This window comes from Astatotilapia calliptera, chromosome 1 (genome assembly GCF_964374335.1).
Source record: "Astatotilapia calliptera chromosome 1, fAstCal68.1, whole genome shotgun sequence".
NCBI classification, from domain to species: domain Eukaryota; kingdom Metazoa; phylum Chordata; class Actinopteri; order Cichliformes; family Cichlidae; genus Astatotilapia; species Astatotilapia calliptera.
This window is the reverse complement of record NC_137422.1, coordinates 10,352,277-10,379,571: the sequence shown is the minus strand read 5'-3', so window position 1 is coordinate 10,379,571 and position 27,295 is coordinate 10,352,277. Positions and strand designations below refer to the sequence as shown.

General features: G+C 38.2%; 1 protein-coding gene across 2 annotated transcripts in view; it reads right to left on the bottom strand.

The window, feature by feature from the left end:
- Positions 1 to 5,550: 5,550 nt before the first annotated feature.
- The window catches only part of luzp2 (leucine zipper protein 2), a 149,408-nt gene continuing 127,663 nt past the window's right edge, over positions 5,551 to 27,295 (bottom strand). For both annotated transcript variants that reach the window (XM_026161602.2, XM_026161611.2), the window contains 5 exons: positions 25,244 to 25,318; positions 24,524 to 24,691; positions 15,510 to 15,614; positions 12,355 to 12,429; positions 5,551 to 6,439 (listed from right to left, as the gene is read on the bottom strand). In XM_026161602.2, coding sequence (XP_026017387.1) covers positions 6,332 to 6,439; positions 12,355 to 12,429; positions 15,510 to 15,614; positions 24,524 to 24,691; positions 25,244 to 25,318 — 531 coding nt within the window. In that variant the 3' untranslated portion in view covers positions 5,551 to 6,331. The remainder of the gene's footprint in view (positions 6,440 to 12,354; positions 12,430 to 15,509; positions 15,615 to 24,523; positions 24,692 to 25,243; positions 25,319 to 27,295) is intronic.

Genomic DNA, 27,295 nt, shown 5'->3' with positions numbered 1-27,295 from the left:
TGCTCGCATCACAGCTTTTTAATGGTTACATCAAAGGAGTGGGGATGTTTGCAACAGTCCCACATGTTAAGGGCACCGTGCAACAAGTGAAGCAGAATTTACAAGTAGAGAAAAGATAAACAGCACAAAAGTTTTATTTATTTAGTCAAAAGAACAACAAAAAAGAGGCTTTGCTGATACTGGGTGGTGTGTGAGTGTTCACAACCTTTCAGTAACCAGATTAGCTGTCAGTTACTCAGATATCAACAAAACAAAAGACAGACAAAGACATGTGGGTTTAATTTCTTCATTTCAGTAATCTGATTGACATTCCCTTCTTTTGTATCACTGGACCTCCACTACATTTTGAAGTACTGCTGACAAATGTCTGTTTCAGTTCAGTTTGTGCGTCAGGATGTGACCAGTTTTGATCAGGCGGTTCTTCATGACTTTTTCAACCATGTTTGCAGAGTTTCTTCTTTTTTATTAGAGGCAAACTTCTGCTCACTATTACTGCCATGCATCTGAAAAAAAGGAGTCATCAAGTAATGCCTCTGGGAAGTCCAGTTGGTAAGGAAATTGGTTTAGTACCGTTGTATCAGTAACATATTGCACAAGAAAACCTATCTATTTAATCTATTATGTTTTGTCCACCCTGGGTATTTGGTTAGGTAGCAAATCACCTATAAAGTCACTATCTGAAAAAATTAAGTTAATTATGTGCTCCAGTTTTGGTTACATGTTACATGTTTGTTTGGTCACACATCTGTCACTTTAGTTCCCAAAGTGTCAATGAATTCATCACCTATGGAAGCTGTTAAAGAGCATTTTGAGTGAGGAACTTGGATGGTTCAGTGTTTGCCTTGTTTCTTTGCATTGTCATTGCTATTTAGTTAAAATGTTCACTGCTTGAATGCAAGCTCCTTGTACTATCATGCATCTGCACAATTATGATTATGAAGCTGGCACGTACAGAACCAAAAGAAAAGGTGGGGGATTGGGAACATCTTATGAAGATTTATTTATTTGAAATGAAATATAAAAATAAACAACCAAGAGAGAAATGAACATTTTTGTGAAAGAGCAGATACATTTGTTGTTTGACACTTTCCCTAATACAGATTTTCATTGTTATTATTAATAATATTTTGCAGCACACATAAGTAAATACTGCAGCTACCATTGCAGGAATGTGATTATGCAGCATAACATGATGCTGTGTTTGAAATTTTTGAAAGCAATGCTGCTCTCAGCTTTGTGAGGAGTGAACATTTTACCACGTCTGCTGCAAAGAGAAGTTATTGATTTAAAAAGAGAGAGTTTAGAGCCATAACAAAACCCTTTTATTTTGTTTGTACAGGATTGAATGTTCAACTGAAAATGCCCTTGAAGGTCCAACTGAAAGTTTTCTTGTGAACAAACAAGTCAGATTTTTATTCATTGTCACACACTGTATCTGTCATGGTCCTGGGTGGGTGACCCAATGTTTATGTGTTTTCTTGTTTTTTTAATATTCTTAGATTTAGTGTTATTCATGGTTCTGTTTCCTTGCTTCCTCTGTGTCCACATTCCACATTTAGTCAGTCTTGTCTTCATGTGTGTTTAACCCCTGTGTCCGTGTCTTTCTTCCCTAGTCGGCTATGTTTCCACATCTGTTTCTCCCCTGGTCCCAGTGTCAAGCCCTTGTGTCTTAGTCTGCATCTTTTTGTCTTTCCCGTTTTATTTTGACAGTCTTTCATCCTGTGTTCAGTGTGTTCAGTTTTGCTTCCTCCCTGTTTGATTAGTTTCAGCTGTGTTCCCTCCTGTTTCCCATCCTCGAGTCCTCAGTCTCTGGTTGTATCCCAATTCAGGGTCTGCAGCCTTAAAGTACGCAGCCTCAATGATCCTCAAGGGCCGCGTACTTAAAGACCGCTAAGGCCGGAAGTGCGAGGCTTGTGAAATGGGACGGTCTAGCCTCCGTTGCGCTGCCCAGGTTGCCTAGCAACCATGATACTAACAGCTGGAAACGTGTCATACAGCTTTGTTTGACAGAAATGAAGGAGAAAATCTTTTGTTCATTTGTTTGGTTGTTTCTACATGAGCTTTGATCATTCTCTGTAAGATTAAGGTCAGCTATTGAACGGCGTATATTTTAAAGTAAAGGCTTTAAAACCAAGTTAGTACAAACGTCACTAATGTCACATAACTTTGCCGACATGTGGTCAACAGTAATGTTTTAATGTTCTTCGTTATCAAACATTTGCACATAAATAAGTGACATAATGTTCAGTACTTACTTAAAGTTTACTCTTCGGACGCCCCTCATCGGCCGTTTTTTTCTCTGGCAAAATTATCCACACCCACCGCCGCGCTATGCATTCTGGGATATGTTGGGCCACGAAGTCTACACCGCCACGTCCTTGAAATTCAGGGAAATGAAGGACGCATTTGAGGGCCGCATTTCGAGCAGCCTTCGAATTGGGACAGCCTTCTTCGCGTCGCTGTGACGTAATCGGCCTTAAAATGCGGCCTTTAAGGCTGCAGACGCTGAATTGGGATACAGCCTCTTTCTGCTCATTCTCGCATTGTCCACATTGCCGTGTGTACACCTTGGTTTCCTCGCTACTCCTAGTTTTCTCATAGCTCCTAGTTTCCAAGTTTCCCAGCTCTTAGGTCCAGTGATCAATAATCTGTGATTATTTGCTGACATGGAAGAAGTGTATTGGCATTTGTGTAATGCACCCATACAGACTTTGGATGCACTATCCAAAAAATATAGAATAAAAAGTGTACTTGCCATGCTAGTATGTATCCTCCAATCAGTTGCCAAAATATTCTACACGCAAAAAACAGTATAATAGTGTAGAAAATGCTAATGTTGAGAAAACAGGGTTCACATTGCAGCAGCTACACCCATCTTTTATAAGCAACTTATAAGAGAACATGGGAGCAAGAGGACCTGAAAAAAACCTGGTGAATATGGAACTATTTATTTACTCAGTGTTTGCCCAATAGTTACACATTATTTCCAATCCTTGTAGAACCACAGTATAGTGAGAACTTAGTTTGAACTGTCAGCAATAAGTCAGATTCATTCCTAGTGTGTGCTGATCTCCACCATGTTCCCCTTTGTCAGTGAGTCTGTTTATAATATTTATGGGCAGAATTTCTAGGTTCCCTGTCCTACAGCAATGGATCAATTAGCAGCCAGTTGTAAAATGGTTGGGATGAGAATCAGCACCTCTGAGTCTGAGGCTCTGGGTCTCAGAAAACGAAGTGCCCACTCCAGATCGGGAATTAACTCGTACCCCAAGTGGAGGAGTTCAAGTATTCTGGAATATTGTTCACAAGTGAGTGGAGAGTCGAATAGAAGATTGACAGATGGATTAACACAGCTTCAGCTGAGTGTGAATGTGAACCTGTCAGTCTTACAGGTCGATCTTTGTTCCTACTGTCACTTATAGTCACAAGCTCTGAGTAGTGACAGAAAGAATGACACTGCAGATAGAAGCAGCTGCAATAAGCTTCCTCTCAGTGGTGACTAGACTAAGCCTTAAAAACAGGGTGAGAACACTGGTATTTTGGGAAGGATACCTCCAAGATCAAACGATCCATTTGAGGTGGTCCAGGTGTCTCACCAGGATGCCTCACAAGCACCTCCTTGGAGAGGTGTTTCAGACCTACCGGGAAGAAGTCCACGAGTATTACCCTGGACACACTGGAGAAATGATGTCTCAGGGCTGCTTGACTGTGTGTTTATTTAAGCTGTTTTATATTGGGTCAAATGAATTACTGTAGGGGTCCCCATAGACCCAAATCAATAGTCCATGTAGTTTAAATATGCTGGCAGCTTATTTTGAAAATGGTGTATTTTTTTAAACAGCAAAATATGGAGTGACCACTGTTATTGCAGGTTCAACAATAGGCCTGCTGCAGCGTCATTTGTTCCAATGATTGGGGACGTGTAAACAAAAGCCAGCAGGCAAATGGTATCTGCACATTTTCAACAAACGGAGGAAAAACAAGTTCCACAGACAGGCTGGACCTGCAACCTGCATTATGGTCTCAGAGTTTCATTTGTTAACACCAACACTGGTGCTTTTAAAAAGAATTTCTAGGTTGGCATCTATAGCCTAGAAAATCAAAGATTGTAAAGAGTTATATTTTAACAGACTTGTCTTACAGCGATGTGTTTTTTAATTGTATAAAGCTTTGTTAACTAGAAAGAATGTAGCGAACTCAAGGACAAAGCTTAATGCTAACACTGTGTGGGATTCCATTACCTTTATTTCATAATCTCTTACAACATCTCTACCCAGTAAAGTAAATTTGTATTAACTTTACAGCAGTCAATACTTTGTATTCACATTGAACAGTCCTCTTTGGCTGGATGTAAGAATAGGTTCCCTGTCTAGGTCAGCAACGAATGAAATCTGACTCTCTGTCCTTGAAAAATACATCATTATCAGCAGTGAATAGGAGGCAGTAAAAAGAATATGACATAGAGACACTCCAATGCCACTTTGATCAAACCTCAGGCTTGTCTGTCTGATAGGAAAACTTTACCATAGTTCTTCTTTCCAATGTTCTGGAAACAGTTGGCTCCGAGGTGTAATGTCACCATTAGCAGGATGCACCCTGGGTCTCCAAATCCTGGCAGTGGTCCTTTTCTTTTCTTCTCTTCTCAGCAAGACACAGAGTCGACCTGGGAAAAGTTGTCAAACTTACAGAAAAGATGGATTGTGCGTCTTAAAATAGCATTCTCCACCTGTCGGCTAACATTTTCCAGCACGGTCACTGTTGTATTCAGTGATGATAGCCAAGTATCACATGAAGGGGATGCTGTGACCATAAAGCTGCTTAACACAGTTGTGAGCTTCCAAAGCTCTTAAAGGAGCCACAGACGTGCTTTTATAGTTAACAATATAGTATGAGCATTTGAGAGTGATGCTTAACATGTGGAAGCTTTTGAAATGCTGACAGCGATATACCATAGTCGATACTGTAAAATGACACTGCATCCCATGACTGATGAGACAGTGGGATGTTGGCGGTGGCTTTTATAAAATATATATTGCACGTCTTAATTCTACTATTCCTCTTTGTTTACAAGCTTCTTTGTGTAACTCTGGCTGTTTTCATGAACCTCATGAGAACTTTCAGTTGTTTTCATTTTCTTGTTTCCCCTCCCCTATTTTCTGCTTTATATTGAAAGTGAAATCACTAAGGCTTAACATAAGCACAGCTTTATTGAATTTAAATCCATTTTTACCCAGCCACATTTGTGCTTGAGACATAACTGTCCATGGCAAAGTTACTTTAAAAAAACAACCTTTTTTTGGCTATGAGTAATAAAGCTGTAGGATTTCTTTGAAGAAAACCTCAAGTGCGTTTTTTTTGATATAAATATGTTCATATTTATTATTAGATGTTTACAATCCAAAAGGTACATACACTGTTTCGATAACCAATTAAATATATCAACCGATGTCTCCCACGACCTCGAGCAGTTCATATTCACAGGGCGTGAAACCGGAACTTTCTTTGCAATACGAAATATTTTCTGCCGTTAATCACAAACATACTCACTAATTTCTTTCCCACAAATAACCATTTATTCTTCACACATTTACTGAAAATTACAGTTTATTGAAAGGACACAGAAAGGTCAGATAACACAGATACATGTAGCTAGGAGTTACTACTCAGTGCATGGCACATTCTCAGGGAGACGACCCATTGTGAGTCTTTGGCTCTTTGCCTCTGGAGTGTTAAAGGCAGAAAGAGTGCTGAAATATTAAATGTTGAACAGTTGGCCAGCCAACTTGAGCCTCTATATTTCAAAATGTGGAGGAGTAAATTAACCTTGCTACAATGAGTGACAAACAATATTCTAAGTTGGGTAGTAGTAGTAGTAGTAATAGTAGTGGTAGGAGTACTTTTTTATTTGTCAATTGATATACTTATCACAGGATACAGTGTCAGACCTCACCAGTGCAAAGGGATTTTCTAGAAAGATCACACATTTAGAAAGCAGTGTCCTCACTCGGAACAAAACTCAGATAAGTAAACAACAAATGAACGATCATGAAACAAGTTACCAGTGCCATTGCTACCTTTGAAAAAAATTTCTAAACGCATGCCATTTTACTATGGAGGTTTTTTTAGATGACAGTTTGAAATTTGTTGACAATTCCAGTGTCTCAGCTCTTGCTAACGATGCTGATATGCGCATGTGTGCATGTGTGTCGAAAAAGTGAGTGTGTGTCTGTGTGTGTGTGCATGCGTTTTGTAGAAGTGTGCGAGTATGTGCTCTTAGAAAGATCCTTCAGGCAATGCAGTAGATCTGTGCTCCCGTTGATATGCCGTCCTCTCAGTTGTATTTATGGGGCTTTGTCTTTTTGCTGCTGCCTCCCTCTGCCTCGTCATTGTCGTGTGTGGGCTTTGTGTTGAATTTTCCACTCTGCACTTGGCTCTTTTCCTGTTAGGTTCAGAAGATAAAGAATAATAATGAGGCAAGACTGACACAATGGTGTTCAATAGTAGGCATATGGTGGTTTGTAATCTTAGCAGAAAATACCTCCTAAATCTATATGAAATACAAAGAAAATTTAAACAGTAAAACACGGCAAGTCTTTCATATGATGACTGCTGCTATGCTCCTATATTCAAAGTGCTTCTCTCTACTTGTCCTAGTCCTTATGCTGTCTAGCATCTGTCCTATTTATATGCTACCACAGTTGCATCAGTTGCCTTTGAAAGACTGATAGCTACTGGCCTGCATCAGCCCGTCCTCCCCAAACATAATAATTCACCATAGTGTAATTGCTGGTTGTCACATCCACAGCTACATAGTCACTAAAAAGTGCATTTGGGTAGCTTTTTTGTAAAGTTGCACCAGCAAATTCAAACACACACACACACACACACACACACACACACACACACACACACACACACACACACACACACACACACACACAAAAAGGCATATATTTATGCTTTTTTTGTGAACAAAAGAACTTCAAAGTGTATCCTGCAGTTTAAACCTGCATATAGGTACTGGGAACCTTTACTAAAAAATCCCAAATTTTTGTAGGTTTTTTGGTATCTTTTTATCCTGGATTGTTTGATTGATTGATTAACAGCTCCCACTGTTGATATGCAGATTAGGGCTGAATCGTCTCCGACATTTGGATCGCAAGGCCTGCTTACTTGTACTCGGGCTTTATCGTCTTTACTTGCAAAACAGAGAGGCTACTCACATGAAACACAGCTACACTGAAAAACTGAAGGTCAAAACTCTGCAGAGTACATTAAGAATTAATCAATTGTACAACTTACTGTGTAACAGTGACACAGTTATACAAATCACAACTCAACTGAACCCATGATATACGCTCGGGTTCTATGCTAATATCAGAATAAACTCTTTTGTTCCATCACCACATATTTTAATGCTTGTTTAAAGTGGGTTTGGCCAATTTTAGACACGAATATCAAAGTATTTGTTTCCATAGTGTTTTTAAATTTGGGATAAAGAGGGTTTTTTTTTTTATGTGGACATGAAAAGCACCTCAGCTTGGTATCTTACGTTCCCCTGACTCACAGGAGTGATTAGCATGCTTCAGTTCACATAGTTTTTGACAATTCAGTGACTTTGTTCCTAGACTTGAGGAATCCTTTGACAACTTTTTTTAAGTGTTAAATCTAGCAACTTTTTTTGATAAACAACTGGGCATACTGCTTTGTTCTTGCTCTCCATCCACAGGCATTGTTCTGTTCTATTCTGTTTAGTGGCAGTAAACACTAAACAGAACTGTATTATATTTGCATGCTGTTATTTAGTCTAAATCTGTGTATTGTGTGAAAAAAAAAAGAAGAAAAACATTCTCTTGTCTCTAATTTTCTCATTGTGATATTATTTTGACTTATGTGTATTAATTTTGTCAGATGACTTCTAGCTGTAAAATAGAACACACGTCCTCAGCCAGTCATGTTCAGTCTCTTAGGATAGAAAATGCCATATCTGAGAATGGCTAATAAAAGGAGAAGATTAGGATGGGGAAAACATAGAGAGTGGGCAGGAGGTAAAGTGTTATGGACTAAGCTTAAGGTGTTTGGGTCAAATAGAAGATTGAGAGTAGGAAATGAAAAAATGCTGGAGGTGTGCTTGACATCTGTCAAGAATGGTGGAGAAATGTGTTGCTCTGCTGGTGATAAATTGCAAGATTGATTACCAGCAAAGAGATGGGATAATGGGATCTTGAACAAGAAAAGCTACCACTCCATTTTGCAATGTCATGTCATACCCTGTTAGCACCACTTGATTGCAACCAATTTCCCGCTACAACAAGACAATGACCCAATGCCCAACTCTGAACTATGCAAAAACCATTTCAAGAAGAGCCTGTAAGCTGGCATTTTGTCTATAGTACAGTGGCTAGCATGGATCTCTGAGCTTTTGTGGAAACAGGTTGTCTGCATGCAAGAATTGGCCATCAAACCAATCATTTTGGAGGTGCTTTGACAGACTTATAGCATGCATAAAAATGCTTCTTCATAATTATCATATTGTATTCATAGACAGATAGATAAATATTTTAGTTTTTTTTTTTTCAAACTTTGATTCAAAGCACTTTTGAAAGAATCATATATCTGATCCAGTGGATGAGAATCAATCATGCTTCCTTTCATCTGTTCATCTGCAGGCATGATTCCTCACTTAATGCACTCTTGTGATTTCTTTCCACCCACTTTGATGTCAAGATTGGGATTTTTTACTGTGTATATCTTATTTTTCACCACCAAGAACTCTCTTAAGAACATCCAGTAGTTTTAGTTGACGGTCGATTTTTGGAAAAACTTTCAAGAGCTTTGTCAGTAGCAGAACTATGAATGTCACCCTACAAGCAGACATTCATAGTTTTGCTTTAAAGCCAATGTGGCCAACAATATGGCTGACGGACAGAAAAAAAATCTGAAATAATGTTTCCACCTTTTTGAATTTATTCTGATTCATCCTGACTCTGTACTTAATAATAAACAACCATACGACAATATATTTACATTGCATGGAGATTGTGAGATTTTTATTTATTTATTTATTTTTGTCTTGTACCCCGCCTCTCGCCCTATGACAGCTGGGATAGGCTCCAGCGCCCCCCGCGACCCTGAAAAGGATAAGCGGAAGCGAATGGATGGATGGATGGATGGATATTTATTTTTGCCTACAGATACATCCAACAGAAAAATCAGTAGCTATATAATACTTTAAAACACACCACTAAACACATACCACTGATTGAATAACATCATTATTAGCAAACTAGGTGAAAGCAGAAGGAATTCTTTGGAAGCCTAAAACATATTTTTGCTAATGTTTACTTCACTTTGAATCATAAACAGTAGCTGTTTATTTGAATGACTGCATAGCTGCCTTACTTGATTTTTATCATTTCCTTATCACCCTTTGTGATTTTTATATTCCAGCTGGCGTGCTTCCACTTGCACATTTTTAATGAATTCAGGAATGTCAGACACAAACATTACTCATGCTGTGGTACTTCTGAAATATGCTCTGTTGCTTAAGAATGTCAACATGTGCTAAAATGGTATGAAGTTATATGTTTGACCTATAGGAACACAGAAAAGAAAAAGAAAATGAACCAACTTTTTTTTTTCAATGAATTTATTGATGTGTTTAAACATAATCTGAAATTTAGATACATTGTATTAAGTTTAAATGGCACACTTTTGCAATTTTTTTTAAATATTGCTCTGTCACTCTGTGCATGACGAGGCCACATCAGTCTGCCAGAGGAGGCTAAGTCAATAATAATAATAGATTGCATTTATACACAATTTACAATTCATTCACTCTCACATTCATACACTGGTGGAGGTAGCTACAGCTGGCATATCGCGCCATTGGCCGCTCTGGCCATCACCAGTAGGCGGTAGGTGAAGTGTCTTGCCAGAGACAGAGACTGTCCGAGCCGGGGCTTGAACCGGCAACCTTCCGGTTACAAGACGACCTGCCAATACTTTGAGCCACTATCGCCCTATAGATAAGGATTGTGCAATATAGCTCACCTAAAGTGTTTCCTTGTTTTTCTTTTTCATAACTACTGCGGCGTTGTACCAAACACAACAGGTACAAGACTGTAAATACTTTTTCTTTCAAAAACATCTGAACATAAGGAGAAATGACACTTGGGTTCTCAGTTGCCACAAATCGAACATGAAAACGCGTAATGAAGGTGGAGAAGTGACAGAAATACGGAGCACCTAAATGCAGATTGATCCACTGAGACTGGAATGCAAATTACTACTAATCAAACTGTTTACTACACCATGTATGGCAAGTGCTGTGCAAGAGGGATAAAAACTGACAGAAGGAAAATAGTCTATTGTACATTTGGTACTGCAACACAATATGAAAATTTCGCAATTAGTGATCTAAGAAGGATCATAACTATATAACCATTACGTCTTACAATGTCATTAGACCGACCTGATGGTGATGGCTGAAAACCTTGCTACTGTTTTCCTGCATTTCTTCTTTTTCAAAGAAAACAATACTAGGATTAAAAATGTACTTTGTGCCCTAACAAGGATTTCTTTTTGCAGTTACATTTTTTTGCCTTGGGGAATTCTTCTGACTCCCCTAACAAGTAACATCCTAGATTAAGTTCACTACATTAAATCGAAATCGAAATAGCATTACATCTCATAATGCTATAAATCAGGGACATAGTCCAAAGCGTTGCTACACAAGAAAACACTTGTTAAACTTTCACAGAATATCTCTCTGGCACAAAATAAACCTGAGAAGTCAAATAAGCCCATTTGTCTCCTTTGCAATATTCTTGTATTTGTTTGCAAATACTCTGCGTGTCTAAAAATGGATTGCTGCCACTTGGAATGCAAGACAGTTGCTCAGTTACACAGTATTGCACTGCATTGAAATGAGATGCATTGTTTTGCTGTACCATCTGCCACCACCAAACAGGTGTGACTCAATTCAATAATAGGATGAGGGAGGCAGTTAAGCATGGACTTTGACAGGACATTGAATATCACATACTGTAGGTGACATTGGCACACTGAATAATAGATTTTTATGGATTGGTTGCTTTTTTTCTCCACTTTTTTAGGAATGTGATGTAGATGTTGTGTGTCTCGCTTGTGTCTTGATGAATCATCAACTGTGTTTCATTTGATGTCTTTGGGATGTACTTCATTATATACAGAGCTAAATCAGTTTGTTTAGTTAGTAGTTGTCAGGAAGGATGTCGTCACAATGTGTCAGCTACATCTGTGTTGCCTTTCTTTCCATATTGTCGTTTGAAAATGGCTTGTCATGCCATCTGTTTGATTACACTGCAGGATAATCCAAAAATTATTGTCAAAAAGCTATGACAGGGTAAAAGCTGCTACACTATCTTGTCATAAACTATGTAATTATATCATATATGTATTTCACTTGCTAGTAAAATGGTAAATGGCCTGTATTTATATAGCGCTTTACTAGTCCCTAAGGACCCCAAAGCGCTTTACAAATCCAGTCATCCACCCATTCACACACACATTCACACACTGGTGATGGCAAGCCACATTGTAGCCACAGCCACCCTGGGGCGCACTGACAGAGGCATTGTGAAATGAAAGTGCATTGTATACAGTCAGATTCATTAATATTTGGACATAATTGAACAATATCCTCTGAAAATGGTAGACTCTAGATAAAAAAAGATGACTGTAGTTAATACAGTACTTTTGTTAAAGCTGAATTTTTGCACTTCAAACACATCTTGGCTTTTAGGGTGAGGGTGATAGGGCTCTCTACACCAGCAGTCCCCAACCCCCGGGCCTCGGACCGGTACCGGTCCGTGACTCGTTTGGTACCGGGCCGCGAGAGTTGAGGCTCAGGTGTGAAAGCGTTATTTTGTTATCGTTTTTATCGTTAACTTGGTTTTCCTGGGTCTTTTCACGTGTGTTATGAATAAATCTTCTTTTTTTGGTACCAGTACTAGTTTTATTTTGTTGTATTTATCCGCGACACCTTAAAGGCCGGTCCGTGAAAATATTGTCGGGCATAAACCGGTCCGTGGCACAAAAAGGTTGGGGACCGCTGCTCTACACCACTGTGATGGTGCACAAGGGCAAAATATTAAGAATTGTGTTATTTTGCAAAAGACTTGACTGGTCTTTGACCAAATTTTAAACACGTATGCCTTCGATATAAAGAAAATGGCATTAGGACTGAAATTGAATGAATTAACTTTTAAATGGATAAACCAATAAAATAAACTAACATAAAACTTCACTGTACTAATGAAAAATATGTCAGCATATAAATTCATATTTTCATATAAATCCCGTGACACACACCTGCTGTTGCTCTGGTAGCTTTCTGCTTTCTGGAGCTGATTCCTCCGTCTGATTCTGGAAGCAGTCACTCCCAGTCTAGGAGAACAATATGAGGACAATATGAGATGATGATGAGATGAGGAATACTTTATTTACCCAGTCAGCCTAACTTTATTTTTTCATTACAGTAACTAAAATGATGATGAAAAAAATATACCTCTTTGCCAGACAGATATATTGTATTACATAGGGTGATAAGCTGATGTAGCAGTGTACAGTGTCCCAGCTTTATGTATTCAGTGAAAACAGATAAATAAACTCACATCAGTCAAATTCATAAACCTCTTATTTTTAAAAATAAGCTTCAAGGAATCACTGACTTCAACAACCACAGAGTAAGCAGAGTAAGCTGCTTATCTTATTCTCATTATGAAAGAAACGTAGCCTTATATGTGCACTTTAAATGTTTAAAAGTATTTATTTATTAGTCAATTAACATTTTATTATTCAAAATATAAAGAGCTTGGTTGTTAAAAAAGAGAAAGCAGTTATTTGAAGCTGCTGATTGTTGAAAATGAATGATTGTTGTAATCTATAATAAGTACTAAAATAGTAATTATTTACACCAACTGTGATGTTTTTGTTAGCGCTGCCAGCATTAATTTTGTTAAAATGACGTTAACGCCATAACTGCATTAATGCGCTCCCCGTGCATGGGGGTGCATGGCGTCAACATGTTAGCGTGATTAGCTCGTAAACACGATGACGCCCTGCAGCCCCACTCATGCACGATCCACGCTAACTCGCTAACGGAGATTTGCCGCATCAATGCAGTTATGGAGTTAACGTCATTTTAACAAGATTAGCGCTGACAGCAGTACTTTTTGTATTAGCTGAATGTCAATCCTGTCTATAAAACATAGGTAATTTGTTAAAGTATAGCAAGGCCATCACAGTTCATTTTCAAACCAGGGACACACTGCAAGCTACACATGCTCATACAAATTGTCTTTCTTCATTTCCTCCCCGCCCACAGAGAGAAAAGGACAAGGGGGAAAAGCAGCAATGATCATGGGCAAACACGAGTCTCTGTTTCAAATATGTCTCCTCTTATCTGTATCAGCATGTTTCTCCCTTTTCACGCCCCTGCCAAAATTATATAATCAATTATGAGACGCCAGTGAACATTGTTTTTGGCACAATTTCATTAAGGAACAATCTCTTTGACACAGTTTCCACACAGGGCAATTTCCTTCCAGGGCAGCACTCCTCACTATTCCCCTGTCTCCTGTAGTCTATCAACTTATGCCTGTAATAGTTCTTGATAGCCACTTGTCAAAAATCCTTACAGGCTCTGTTTACTTCCTCTGCTTCTTCGGAGCCTCTTGATTTTGACATTGTTGGAAGCAGTCTTTTGGAGCCTCCCTCATAGCTGACTGCTCACAGTTGCCCGGACCTTGGAGAAGCAAGTCTCTTGTCTGAGGTACCAAAGTCCTTCATGAAAAAAATCTGAACAGGAGAGGTCAGTGACTGCTCCACGCTCTCCTTCCTCAATAACTGCTGTCAAAGTGTCAATGAGGCTCTGAGTGAAGAGCTCTTTGAAGTGTGAATGTGCAAATTTTGTGATCACTGCAACTACAGTACTTTCCCATGCAATAACAGGTCAAATGAACGCACTACCTTGTTAGTGAGTTTCAAGGATGTAACAAAAAACATTTTCTTTCTCAATTAATCTTTAAGGTATTTTTGTATTCATTATTTTGCTTAAATTTACTTAAACCGATGTACAGACATGTCTTACAGCCCAAATCATGATTTCAGAATTGCATTTTGATTGACCCATAGTTCAGTATGAATATCCAGTTTAAAATGACAAACAAAAAGAAAAGCACCAAATAAATACTGCCAGTTTATTCAACTCATTAAAATGGACTTCTTATGCTCATTTACAAATGCACATTTATATGGGACTCTATTCAAGAAGATTTGCACGATTCACAGATAAAAATAATCCTTATTGATTTTTTACTGGGCCTTGCCGCACTAGCTCAGTTCATCCACTGCCTGAAACAAGTTGTTTTAGCTCCCTTGCACGCATTGAACCAAACTTTCTCAAAACAAACTCCCTGTTATGAATTGAAGGTTTGAACTGAAGGTGGATCAGACGTCTGTGCTCATAGCTAAACCTCCGTGACTGAGGGATAAAGGCAATAAGTGGGCTGATAACAGCATGTACCCATCTGGGCTGGTTAGTACAGGGCAAAACAGCATTGATCATGAAGGATCCCCACAAAGGTACAAGGGCCATCTAACTTACAATTACCTGATTCTCCACAACATGAAAGCTCTTCTAAACCATCACAGGAACCAAACCGAGAAGTCATTTTAGTCAACAAATGAGCATAGCTTAGAAAGCCTATGACTCAATACGCCACACATCGATATTGCTTGGCACGAGGCAACACTAGTAGTACACTACTGATGTTCAACAGGAACTCAGCGGGGCTGTGGAAGACCACTGGCAATCACAGAAGTCATAATCAAGAGTGGAATACACCAAAGTGATGCACTGTTAACACTACTGTTCTGCATTGGCTTCAATCCCCTAACCCAGCATATTGCTAAAAGTAGAAGTGGAGTGATCATCAGTCATCAGCTACATCCTGTACAGGGAAGACATCAGCAGTGAGTCATCCCTGTGACATGGATCGACTCACTGATCCATGTCACTAAGATCTACGAGGATATTGGGATCTCATTTGGACTGGATAAAAAAGGTAATCTAGACTGAAGGGATGGAGCTATAAAGAGTCAAGTGAGTTAAGCATGTAGGACCGATAACAAAGAAAAACATAATAGGTCACCTTCAATCTCCAAAGCAATGTAAAACTGTGTTATTAGTCTTCATGCAGCACATGGTGTTCCTTTAGTAATGTCTAATTTCATTAAACCAAATTACTGCTGAGCTACACCAAAACTCCTAACTAAAGATGCATCATTTAGTTGAAACTTGTTGCAGACCTTCTATAAGATTTTGTAATTCATGAACCCACTAAGGACAATTGGAGCAAAAGCGAGTTCTTTGACTTTTGATGAGGGACTTGAGTATGAATTTAGTGAACAATTGAAAGTCAGATTAGAGAGGCCACTGTATTTTAATTACTCTAAAGGCTCACCTTTTCCATCTGGCACTCTTTGGCTCCACCATTCTCTCTCCTTATGACACTGACGTTCATGGGTGATTTACTGGCAGTGACAATTCTCTGAACTTTGGAGATATCCTGCAGAGGAAAACAGAAATATAAACTTGGGGTTAAAAACACATGAGCAAATAGGTTCTTGAAATTCTTCAAAACCTAGTAGTTCTAATACATATATGTTTATTTCATATTTAAACATATATTTTATTTGTGTATTTATGTTCAATTTAATTTATTACAGGATAAAACAAACAAAAGTTTCTCATTTTTCCAAAACGTAGGTCATATTTAATATTGCATGGTTGTTCATTTTGTAAGTTAGAGTTCTATTTAGATTAAAATAGATAATAAATCTGATGCACTGTGTAATTTAAGTTTTTAAGTGTTCATATGTACAGTAACTGGATACCATCATACTTGCATAGTATTGTTAGGATCAGAATATGTTATGACACTAAATAAATAAATAAATACACAGCTTTTACCAATCTTTCTGAGGTCTCAGATGTTGGACCTTCAAACAAGAATACCACTGATGTCTGTACAGAAATACACAGACCACCTCAGAGTGAGAAGTAGTTGCAGTTCAGAAGGTAGATTTGGGATTTAATACTATGAGACCTGCACATGATCAACAATGATGTTTCAGTGAAGTGACCCACTGCAAACAGAGCCAAAGCAATTCTGAGATAGAGGAAGGAAAACAAGACGGACAGTCAGAGATGAAAAGGTTTTCTCGGGAGGTAGTAGAGCAATCCATATCGCTACCACCTGAAATGATGTCTGCATAGAAAACATGACTTTTTCAAGGTTGATGCACTTTAAAATCATGCTTGAGTCCAAAAGGCAAAAACACACAAAAACAAGCAAAAAAGTAAAATAAAAGTAAATAAAAATTGATACGGGTTTCTGGAGAGTTACATGACAGTCATCATTTTGCTATTGAACAGAGGAATTCATTCAAATACTGACAAATAATGGTATGGTCTTATGGGAAATGACTTCTCAGGAAAAAGCAAAAACCTAGACTATAAAAATATTAATGTTCCTCATTATCTCACTAAACTCCTGATGTCATTTCAAATGTGATTTATAGCCTGTTTTTGGATAATATGACTGATCTGGTGAACATTTAAAAATTTTACATACTTGCTTTAAGTAAGAGGCACTTAGAAAAAATTATAAGAAGTGGTTGTGGTTAAAGGAGTAACTAAACAGATAGATAATTTGTTAAAACACAAGTGTAGATTCTTAGCTGTAATTTGAGAGTACAGCACAAATGGCTGTACTCCCTATACATCCCTGTACATCCCCACTTTTCATGGGACAAAATATAATTTGACACTCAAAAGCTTAATGGACAGTTGCAGAGGATTCCATTATTTCTTCAATAATTATGGAGATAAAAGTTCTGGAATTGAAGGAAATGTGGCATTTGGGATCCTTATATGAGGATATGACCATGGATGAATTGCATGGATTCCAGTGACCATGGATCACAGAAGCAGCTGCATTGATTTTATTTGGTGGAGAAAAAAACAAACAGCAACTGAAGACGGCTGCACTAAAGGCAGGGCAAAGCATCACAAATGAGGAAATCCATTCTTTGGTCATGTTCAGGAGATCCAGACTTCAGGCAGTGTTTAACAATGATTCCAGTTTATCACTTTATAATAATTTCTTTCACCCCTTGAATAAAAGCTTAGGATCTACACTCGTGTAGATACAGACACCATCTTTTCACTCATCATGCCATTTTGTCTGGTAAGGACCAAGGGTTGAAATATTAATTAGGCTTGTTATACCAGATCTTTCTCCCAAAGTCTGACTGTCTTCTGCAGCTAGTCTTCTGCACAAGACAAGTACACTTTAACTGGGTCAAACGTGGTCTCTTGAGAGCGTAAAGCAAGACAGTTGCAAGATGAACATAAGCAATCTTAACCTGTCAATGTCAAACGCCATTCTTATTGTGTCAGCTGAAGCAACATCTTTTTAGGCAGGTTCAGGAGAACTGACATTACTTGTGGAAGTGACCACATTTGGGTGAACATTTCATACACAATTCCCCAACTTTTGACAGCATCTGTCAGAACCAGCCACACTTTCCATTCTTACCATCTGTTTGTCTCTCCATAAGGCCCCTGACTTTTCAGCAGAGCCTTAGTGCTTAAAAGCAGCAGTTTTCCAAGTAACACTTCATAATAACCACCATTTATAATATTACAATACTACATATCATATTATTTGATAAGTTGTTAAACTTTCATAGCATGTTAATTTGATGCTAGCAAACAGTTCTACAACAAATAGATACTAATTAACAAATTATTTCTTATTACCAATTTGAATTGATTAATTTTGTAACGTATTCTGTTATAACGCCACGGACATACATGAGTTATATCATTCTGAAGGCATCTGGATATACATAGAAATATAATTATTGAATTATTAATAAAGCTTGTTGTGATAAAGGTTTCAGTGGTGCTCACTGTGAGCCTGCCTTTAACCAAACATGGAGTGAAATTAAGCAAAAGGTGAAAAGAAAGCTGAACAGTGACTGTTAAAGAACACAAACAAATATGCTGAGTTGTGATTATTTGCAACTATTATTGAGATTAACTTACCTAAGTGGTTTTTTGGCAACATTGTTTGGGTCTTTTTTTTCCTTTTGTAGAACACAAATTTGATTCTATCGCAGTTTTTGGATTGTCAGCTCGCTACTGTCTAGTCTTTGCCTGGGAGAGATGGATATCCTGTATAATTTTTATAGACAAGGAAACAATCATAAAAGTAAATAGTAAGCGCTTAAAGCAGGGCAATGAAATGCCTGATTTTCCTCCAGCCCAGTACTCTGAGCATCTAAGACATCATCTCCCATTACTTTGATGAAAATTGCATACTATCAGACCAGAAGACTTGGCTCTCTCCCCAAGACTGTTAAATATGAAGCAACTTCCACTTCAATCCTGCTGATCTTTGCATCCTCACACTAATGAATCTTTCACCAGCAAGAAGAGCTTTGTGTGTGTGTGTGTGTGTGTGTGTGTGTGTGTGTGTCAGGCAGGGTCTGAGAGAGTCTTATCTGTGGTGTCTAACAGAGCTTAAGGCCCATTACGGTAACTCAAACTATGAGCGTGACACTCAAAGTGGTGTCACAGAGTGCTTGAACAAACATCCCTGCACTTAAGCACTTTAGGTTTCACAACACAAAGCAGATTTTAGTATAAATGTGCTGATGAAATTCAAGCATTTGAATATATGTGATCTCTTTGTTGCTATTTTTTGTAATTTTTCACATAATGCAAAGTTATACTGTCCTTGGTCATCCATAGCATTCAGCATACTCTATAGTGTATTTTTCAGAACTATTCACATTTCTTTAATTAACAATAATAATAATAGATTGGATTTATATAGCGCTTTTCAAGGCACCCAAAGCGCTTTACAATACCACTATTCATTCACTCTCACATTCATACACTGGTGGAGCCAAGCTACGGTTGTAGCCACAGCTGTCCTGGGGCAGACTGACAGAAGCGAGGCTGCCATATCGCACCATCGGCCCCTCTGGCCAACACCAGTAGGCAAGTAGGGTAAAGTGTCTTGCCCAGGGACACAACAACCAGGACAGAGAGCCCAGGGATCGAACCGGCGACCTTCCGGTTACAGATGCGATTCCCAACCCCCTGAGCCACGGTCGCCCAAAGATACACTATTTAAGGTATTTAGGACAGATCTATTTTGTAGACATTCCTAAATTAATCAACAGTACACCATTATGCTGTCAGTGTACTCTGCTGTAAGGAACTGTTTTTAAACTTATCATACTAATGAGTTGGCCCTGACACAATTAAGTTGCTTTTCATTAGACTTGTTTTCTTTCTGAGTGGGTCAGAATCACACAATTGCCAGGCATCCCTAGAATGACCCGTCCCATAACAGAAACCTGTTTAAATACTCAAGTGCATTAGCACTTGGTTTCCTGTAGGATATGCCTATAGTAACTAATGCCTATACCTTGATAGTGTAGCAGGTCTTTTTAATGTTTTTATTATTTTATTTTAATGTATTCTTCCTATTTAGAGCAGAGCTGGATTGATATTGCAAAGAACCTCATTGGTAATGAGCACCAGCATGTAAATGTGACCATCCCCAGGAAGTTTTACAAAGTTTTGTTCGAGTCGGACACTGGCGCCACCAGGCCCTCTGACCACCACCAGTAGGCAACGGGTGAAGTGTCTTGCCCAAGGACACAACGACCAAGCCAGGGCTCAAACCGGCAACCTTCCAATTACAAGGCGAACTCCCAACTCTTGAGCCACAATCGCCCAAACATTCAAATTTGGTTGGTTGTTTAATAACAGATTGTCTCTTGGAGTGACACATGTTTCTGCTTTACATGGATTAAAAGATTAAAAGTTGAGGAAATGAAAGACTTGAAACAGCTGCAAAACAGCAGGGATCCCTTCTAGAATAAGTTATTTTATGTATTGCACTTCTAAGCTACAATAAGACAATCTTATACATGCCTCAAAACTACAAAAGAACCTAGGGTAAAATAAATAACAATTACACTAACCAAGTGATTTCATGCTGTTAGATATAACAATGAGGAATGCTAAATTATTCTTAGTGCTAAGTTCTCGACATTTGTCTCCTCAGCTGTGGAACATTTGGCTCTTTTATGCCCTGTAAGTGCTACTGTATGTGTTTTTTTTTCTTATTGCGTAATATGAGTTAAATTTGGCATTGAATTAAATGGGATCTGACCCACCTCTACATATACAGGCGGGGTGGACAGATGGAGCACCCCAGTAATTTTCACTGTGAGGGCACGCTGAGATTTATCAGACAGCCCGTCAAGTGTACAACAGCAACAGGAGATAATGAAGCCAGCAACTGCTCACAAGTGAAGTGCTGCTATTTCTATGCTAATGAAGGGGGAAGTAAAAACTTCATTAGCATAAAAAAATCAACCCACACCTTTCTTGAAATTCCTGTACTTGTCTTTTCTGTTGTATGATGCTGATTTTGCTCCTGTACTTGAATGTACTGGGCTGTATGTTTGAAAGGCAGATATGGGCGAATGCATAGTCAGATGAGATCCTTTTGTTTTGACCAAGGAGGGTGTAAACAGGAAGTGTCAATTATAGAATCTTGTTTTATATGATGCCACAGCAAAGGTACTGCAATGGCACTGGCGTGGATGGTATTACTCAAGCATGATTAAAAAAAAATCCTCTAAGTGGCATGTCAAATCTCTTAGGCACCCACGATAGAGACACAGAGTAAATTGTGACTGCTTTGAGGAGAGAAAAGCCTCTTAAAGCCAGAATTGCTCACCAGTATCATGGCAGATAAGACACAGCAGCGCTGTGGCCGACTTGATGATTTCAAAGTGACTGCAGCGACTGCTTTTCAGAAATCAGAACTAGCACAATCTCTGATTGAAGTTGACATGACTGCTTGATAGGGGGTAAAACAGCTATGGGTAATAAAAAAGTATATTTTCAAGAAATAAAAGCGATCTGTATATTCAGCTGTATGTGATTTATATATCTTTTGGGGGTTTTTTCTTGTGCACAGAGCCACAAAAATACTTGTAGGAATGTTTAAAGAACAAAATACAACTGCACTTTGACACTTGTCATTAGTCTTAAAATGTGGTTCAGTAGGAAAACAAGACACAATATCCTCACCGAAAGCATAATCTTACTTGTAGAATGAATCCTCTTGGAAGTCACCTTGTTTTACTCCTAAAAAGGATTAAATCCTGAGCCCTTAGTTGAGTCTGCTGTGACCCTGACTTTAAGAGGCTCCAAACAAAGACTGTGTCACATTGAGTTAATAATTTTCATATAGAACAAGTCCAACATCCAAAAAACTCCCGTAAAGCCCTAAAATAGTAGTGTTTCTCTTCAAAATCTATAGAACAGAATACAAAGACTGACATAACTATTTAGACTGCCGCTTGATTTAGACATGTTATTATTCTGAACAACCTCTGGAAGTGTGTTTGCCCAACTGTTATATTTGGTAGTAATTATTTCCTGTGCTATTTCTCTCTAGAGAGTGATACTCGGGGCATCAGATTGACAAATAGCCACTTGAAAAGAAGGTAATAATCGCCTAACTCTTAAATTCATATTGCAGACAGTGCATTATGCGTGCTCTGATGTGCGGTGAGGTGAATATTTTGGCACAGAGTTATATTCCATGATGTCACTAAGTTCCTGTGTGAAATGAATTTCAATTTGAAAGTGTTTACACAAAGGGAAGAGGCAAAAAACTGCAGCCGGCTTTATCTTATCTGGAAAGTCAGAGGGAAAATTATACTGCACCATTACAGAAGCATATCCCAAATCCAACTTTCTTTCCACTTTACTTTTGGCTCTGCAAAGCAAACTTATCTCATTTTTATCCTACTTTTCTGAAGAAACGGTAATATTTGTGTTCGGACTGACAATCAAACTGATTGCATACTGTAAGACAAAGTCTAAGCCATTTTCATTACATACAGATACACTACATGGACTGTACTGTAAATCAACATATCACAGTGGGGAAAATACTGATTTGATCCCCTGTTTTTCTATAAGATGGCAGTCTGGTGACTGACTAGGCCACTCCATAACCTAAACGTGCGTCTTTTTTTGCTCCTCCAAACACAGTGGGATACAAAAGAGCTTGACTGTGGTTTCATTTGACCACAGCACTTTCTCCCAGGCCTTCTCTGAATCATTTAGATGTTCACTGGCAAACTTCAGACTTGCCTTCTTGAACAGGGGACCTTGCTGGCACTGCAAGATTTCAATCCATCATGGCGTAGTGAGGGACTATCTGCCTTCAGATCGTTAACAAGCTCCTCGCATGTAGTTTTGAGCTGACCCACTACCTTCCTCACGATCATCTTCACCCCATGAGGCAAGATCTTGCAGAGACGTTCAGACAAAGGGCATTTTAAATTTATTCCATTTCTAAATAATCACACCAGCAGTTGTCCTCTTATTATCAAGCTTCTGCTGATGGTCTGGTAGCCCATTCTAGCCTTGTGCAGGCCAGATGGGCACATAGCCAATCTGTGGGAGACAGAATTCTGACTGAGTTGTGGGGGATCAAATACTTATTTTACTCACTGAAGTGCAAATTTGTAATTTGCAACTTTTATGGGAAGTGTTTTTATTTCTTGGATTTCTGATTGATAATCTCTCTCTCTTTATTAAAACAAAACTACCATAAGAATAGGGACTGTTCAATTCCTCGAAAGTGAGCAAACTTACAAATTCTGCAGAGGATCAAATAATTATATCCCCCAGTGTATATCTACAGGAAACCCATGCAACAACTGATGTAACTAATAAGACTGAAAAAACCCCAAACCCAAACAACAATTGCACTTTCCTTTACTTGGCATGTTGCAGGGCACTATTATTTTGCATACTGTCTCTCTGACACAGTCTGGTGATGTACTTAAATGGAGCACAGCCATTGTTAATGGTATTAATTACACCTGCGACTTTCCTGATATGGCAAGTCAAAATGTCAGCTGTGAAAAAGGCCCATTGGTCATGCTTCTGGTAACATGAAAGGGCCGTAGAATAACATTTTGTATTCAGCCTGAATTATTCATTCAAGACTACTGTGAATGAAGCTGCCTTGGGACAAAATCGTTCCAACAATGCAATCAGCCATGATTAGAACATGGCTCCATGTTACAAATGTTGTTGCTCTGATTTCTTTTGATTATAGGTGTAAAAACTACTAGCACCATTACCTCATTAGAAGACTGTGATTCTGGTTGAATTATAATAGCAAAAGTGGAAGCTTAAAATATACTTTCAAGACCATGTTGTACTAAAATCTGTTTTGAAAGTCTCAGAGTAGCACAGATAGTTGATCTAGCAGTTTGATTTTATAACTTCTGTCAGGACTGAATTCATATCAAAACATAAAAGAACAACTGACAAAGATCAGGGTTGATTAGCATCAAAATCAGGAAAAAAAAAAGAAAATATGAAAAGAATAATAATAATGTTTTTGTAAGTGCAAGTTTCCTCACCAGACGATGTAAAATGCAAGCAATTAAATGCAGTAATTTTTCATATAGATTTCTTATATATGACTTCCCATAATTAGGTATTAGTGTTTCTTAGTGTAATAGTGTTCTTGACTGTTTTAATGTTTTTTGAGGGAGTTTAAAATCAAGAAAAGTAAACATGCACTAGTAAAAATTAAAAGTAGGATACTGAAAGTTGGCACTATTAATCATTCCAGCAATGAGGATGGATAATAATGGTAATAATGATAATAATGGTAATGGATAATAGTAGGGGAAAAGATCTGCAAATGTGAAGGAACTTGTTGAACTTGGAACTAGCATATGTACAGAGTAGGATTTTCAAGTAATTTGATACTCACACACAATTGATATTAAAAATTGTTAAAGGGTAGGATACTAATTTGTAACAGTATGACAGCAACGGTGCAATCTTCACCTCTTCTACATGACACACTGCAGGTGCCTGCACACCGCCCCTCCCCTCACTATCAGCTGAACAAATGAAGAGTAGCACAACAAATCTGGCAAAGCATCTTAACGACTGACATCCCGGTGTTAATGAAGAATTTTGAGAAGATTTGCATCACTTAAGTATTAAACAGTTATAATAAATCTTGACCAGTGCACACATTGACGTTAGCCATTTAAATACTATTAGCCATCTGTTAAGTTATCATTAAAGTAGCAGCTAGTGACTATGGCTAATAATAAAACACAAGGTTAATGTTGGAGTTAGGCAGCAAACATTATCAGTATAGCCCATCTGCAACTTTAATAGATGGTATTAACTTAGCTGGACAACTCAATGCTGTAGTATTGTTTTAATTTTTAGATGTTTATTTCTTAAGTTGTATTTTACAATATCTAGTTCATCTTTTTGAAAAACATTAAATAAAATAAAGGAGCTCTGCAATGAATTCTGAATTACCTTGGCATGTGGCTGTTGAAAGGTGACTCTAGAGCTGTTGATGAGCGATGAGTATCTGAACAAGTGGGTGGGGGAGGTGGGAAATCTGTGACTGCTGCTGGGCTGGTTGTGCAGGACGGCTGAGAAGCAGATGTGAACTGTGTCCTTCAACGCCTTCATCTGAGACTCCTGTCCCCAAACAAGATTACACACAAACAAGACGGTTTCTGAATCACTCACACTGCCTTGCATCCACATGAGAAATTTACTTAAGCATTAGAGCCATTTTGCTCACATCCTTTAAAGTGATTTCAGAAAAGCTAGAAGGCATCGTTAGGCAAGACGTAAAGATTAAGAAGTCAATAGAGCAATATGAAGTAATGTGTATTTAAAAATAATTTGCTTTTCATCAATACTAATAGACAGGCTTAACTGATGTTAATATCACCTTTATCAGCTCTTTTCTCCCCGTGCAATTTTCACTCATTCAACTTAGCACATCCATAATAATAATAATGCCCCCACAAAATAAATCTGGTGCATGTGTTCAATGTGTTGAAGCTCAACACTGTGATGGGAAAATTGCTATGACAACCATGCTATTAAACTTCTGCACTTACTTTCATCATTAGATATCCACTCTTTAAAAAAGGTCTTTATGCAGACTAATATTACTTCACATAATTTATTCATTCGCTCATCATCGCTCATCGGCGACACCCCGTCCCCTGTGTTATTCACCTTATCCAGCGCAGTCTTCTCCAGTTCTTCCTTGGCCACAGTTAACTTGTGTTCCAAGTCCATTAGCTGCTGCCCCTGCAGAAACACACGAGTTTTGAATCAGCTGAACCTCTCTCTTTGTACTGTGCAAGTAAAGCATTTCTCCAGCTCCACCCCATATCTTCAGCAATATCGATAGCAAAAATCTATAGCACAAGGGATTGAAGCTCCTCTTTGTTATTTTGCAGATCATCACTTTTGTTCTTACTTTTTAAAATATGTGTTATAAAACCTGACACACACACACAGATACATGCACACACATCTAATTCAATCAATTTGCATTCAATTTAAGTTTTACATTTTATTTTATCCTAAATTGACCTTGGAATGTATATACTTAATGTTTTCCATATTAACCTACAAACCAAAACTCCACAATGACAAAGCAAAGATTATTGTTTTTGGACTGTTTTGCACACTTTCCTAACAATGATCCACGGGATGCTTGATCTTCCACCTGTGCCTCACTGAATTAATGGGATATAACTATATAAAGTTTCACAACTCATTATGTATGTCAGAGTGAAAAACTGAGCCATGAGATTGAGTGAATTGTTTACTAACATTGGTATTGCTCCTCAGCTATACACAGTTTTTTGTGGCAAAGGGCCTTCATCAGGTGACCAACCAGGAATCACTGTCAATGTGATAGGCATCCCAGCAATCCTTTTGTGGAAATATTTGTTCTTTTTTATGGATGGTAGGAAGCCAATCCTCCCTGTATCACAGCCCATGAGGAGTTTCCTATAAAGCCCTTAAAAGTCTCCAACACTAAAGGTGAAATCCTTTAGTCAGATGGCCACAGTTCCAAAAAGCTTGTGTGAGCATCACTTCATTATTATTATTATCCCAACAGTCATCGCAGTGTCAGCAACACCACACCGTAGGGATGTTTTTCCACAATATGGACCAGGAGACTAGTCATAAAGGGAAAGATTAATGTAGAACGGCATAAAGTAATTCTGAAGACCTGAAAATACAAGTATAGGATTCACTCTTAAAAATGCCAGAAGTGTTTTAGCCAGGCACTAAGTGAAAGTGAAGGATCTGAACTGAAAAGGATACAACTGTCCTTTAGATTTAATAAAACGCTAAAAAGTCTGTTGCTGTGTTTGTCATTGTAGAGTATTTTGTGTTGACTGGAGCTGAAAAACAATGAGTCTCATAATGAGTCTTTATGAAACATAAAGATATCAGATACAGTGGACACAATGCTCGAGCACTGAACAACATGTGGATTGGACAGTACTCAGAGGACTCCTCGCGATTATTAAAACTGATCATAGGTGTTGTTCCCCACATCAAACAGACCTTCACAAGGGTGTTCCTGTGATAAAAAACACTACCGCCCCCCTCCCAGAATCTTAAGGATCTGGGGAGGGGAGGACAGAAATAATCCCTTAAAACTATGTACAAATGGTATACATAAAAATGACAAACAATTCACCTTAACAATAGGGATCTCAGTAACCTTCCTAATCAGTGATAATTAATTAGTTAATCTGACAAAATCTTGGTTAAGTTTTTGTGAAAACGAAACCTCTAGTCTTTTTAAAGCATTTTATGCACACCCTAGAAGTCATATGAAACCATATAAGCATGAGTTAATTCACAGCAGCACTGAAAAGGATTAGATCTGCTTCTTGGATAGAAGAATATTTTAATGTTGTCATTTATAAAAACAGACCCTTTAAAACCATCAAACTTTAAAAAGGAAGTTTTTCTTAGACGTTAATCCTAGGACTGAACAGCACACACAGAAGGGCTGGTTTTAGTAAATGAACTCCTTATGATGATCAACAGAGCTTCTTCTGAGAAGTCTTCTATTATTGATAAACTCATCCACAAGAAAAAAAAGAAAGCCGTGCTGGGATCATTTGCATGCAGCCTGTGTAAAACCGGCCTTGGTGATGGACTTTAAGCCATAAACTTTTATCGGATGTCTTTACTTGCCTCCGGAAATGATAAACTACAAAGGCTTATATTCTAAAATATCCAAGGCCAGGTAAC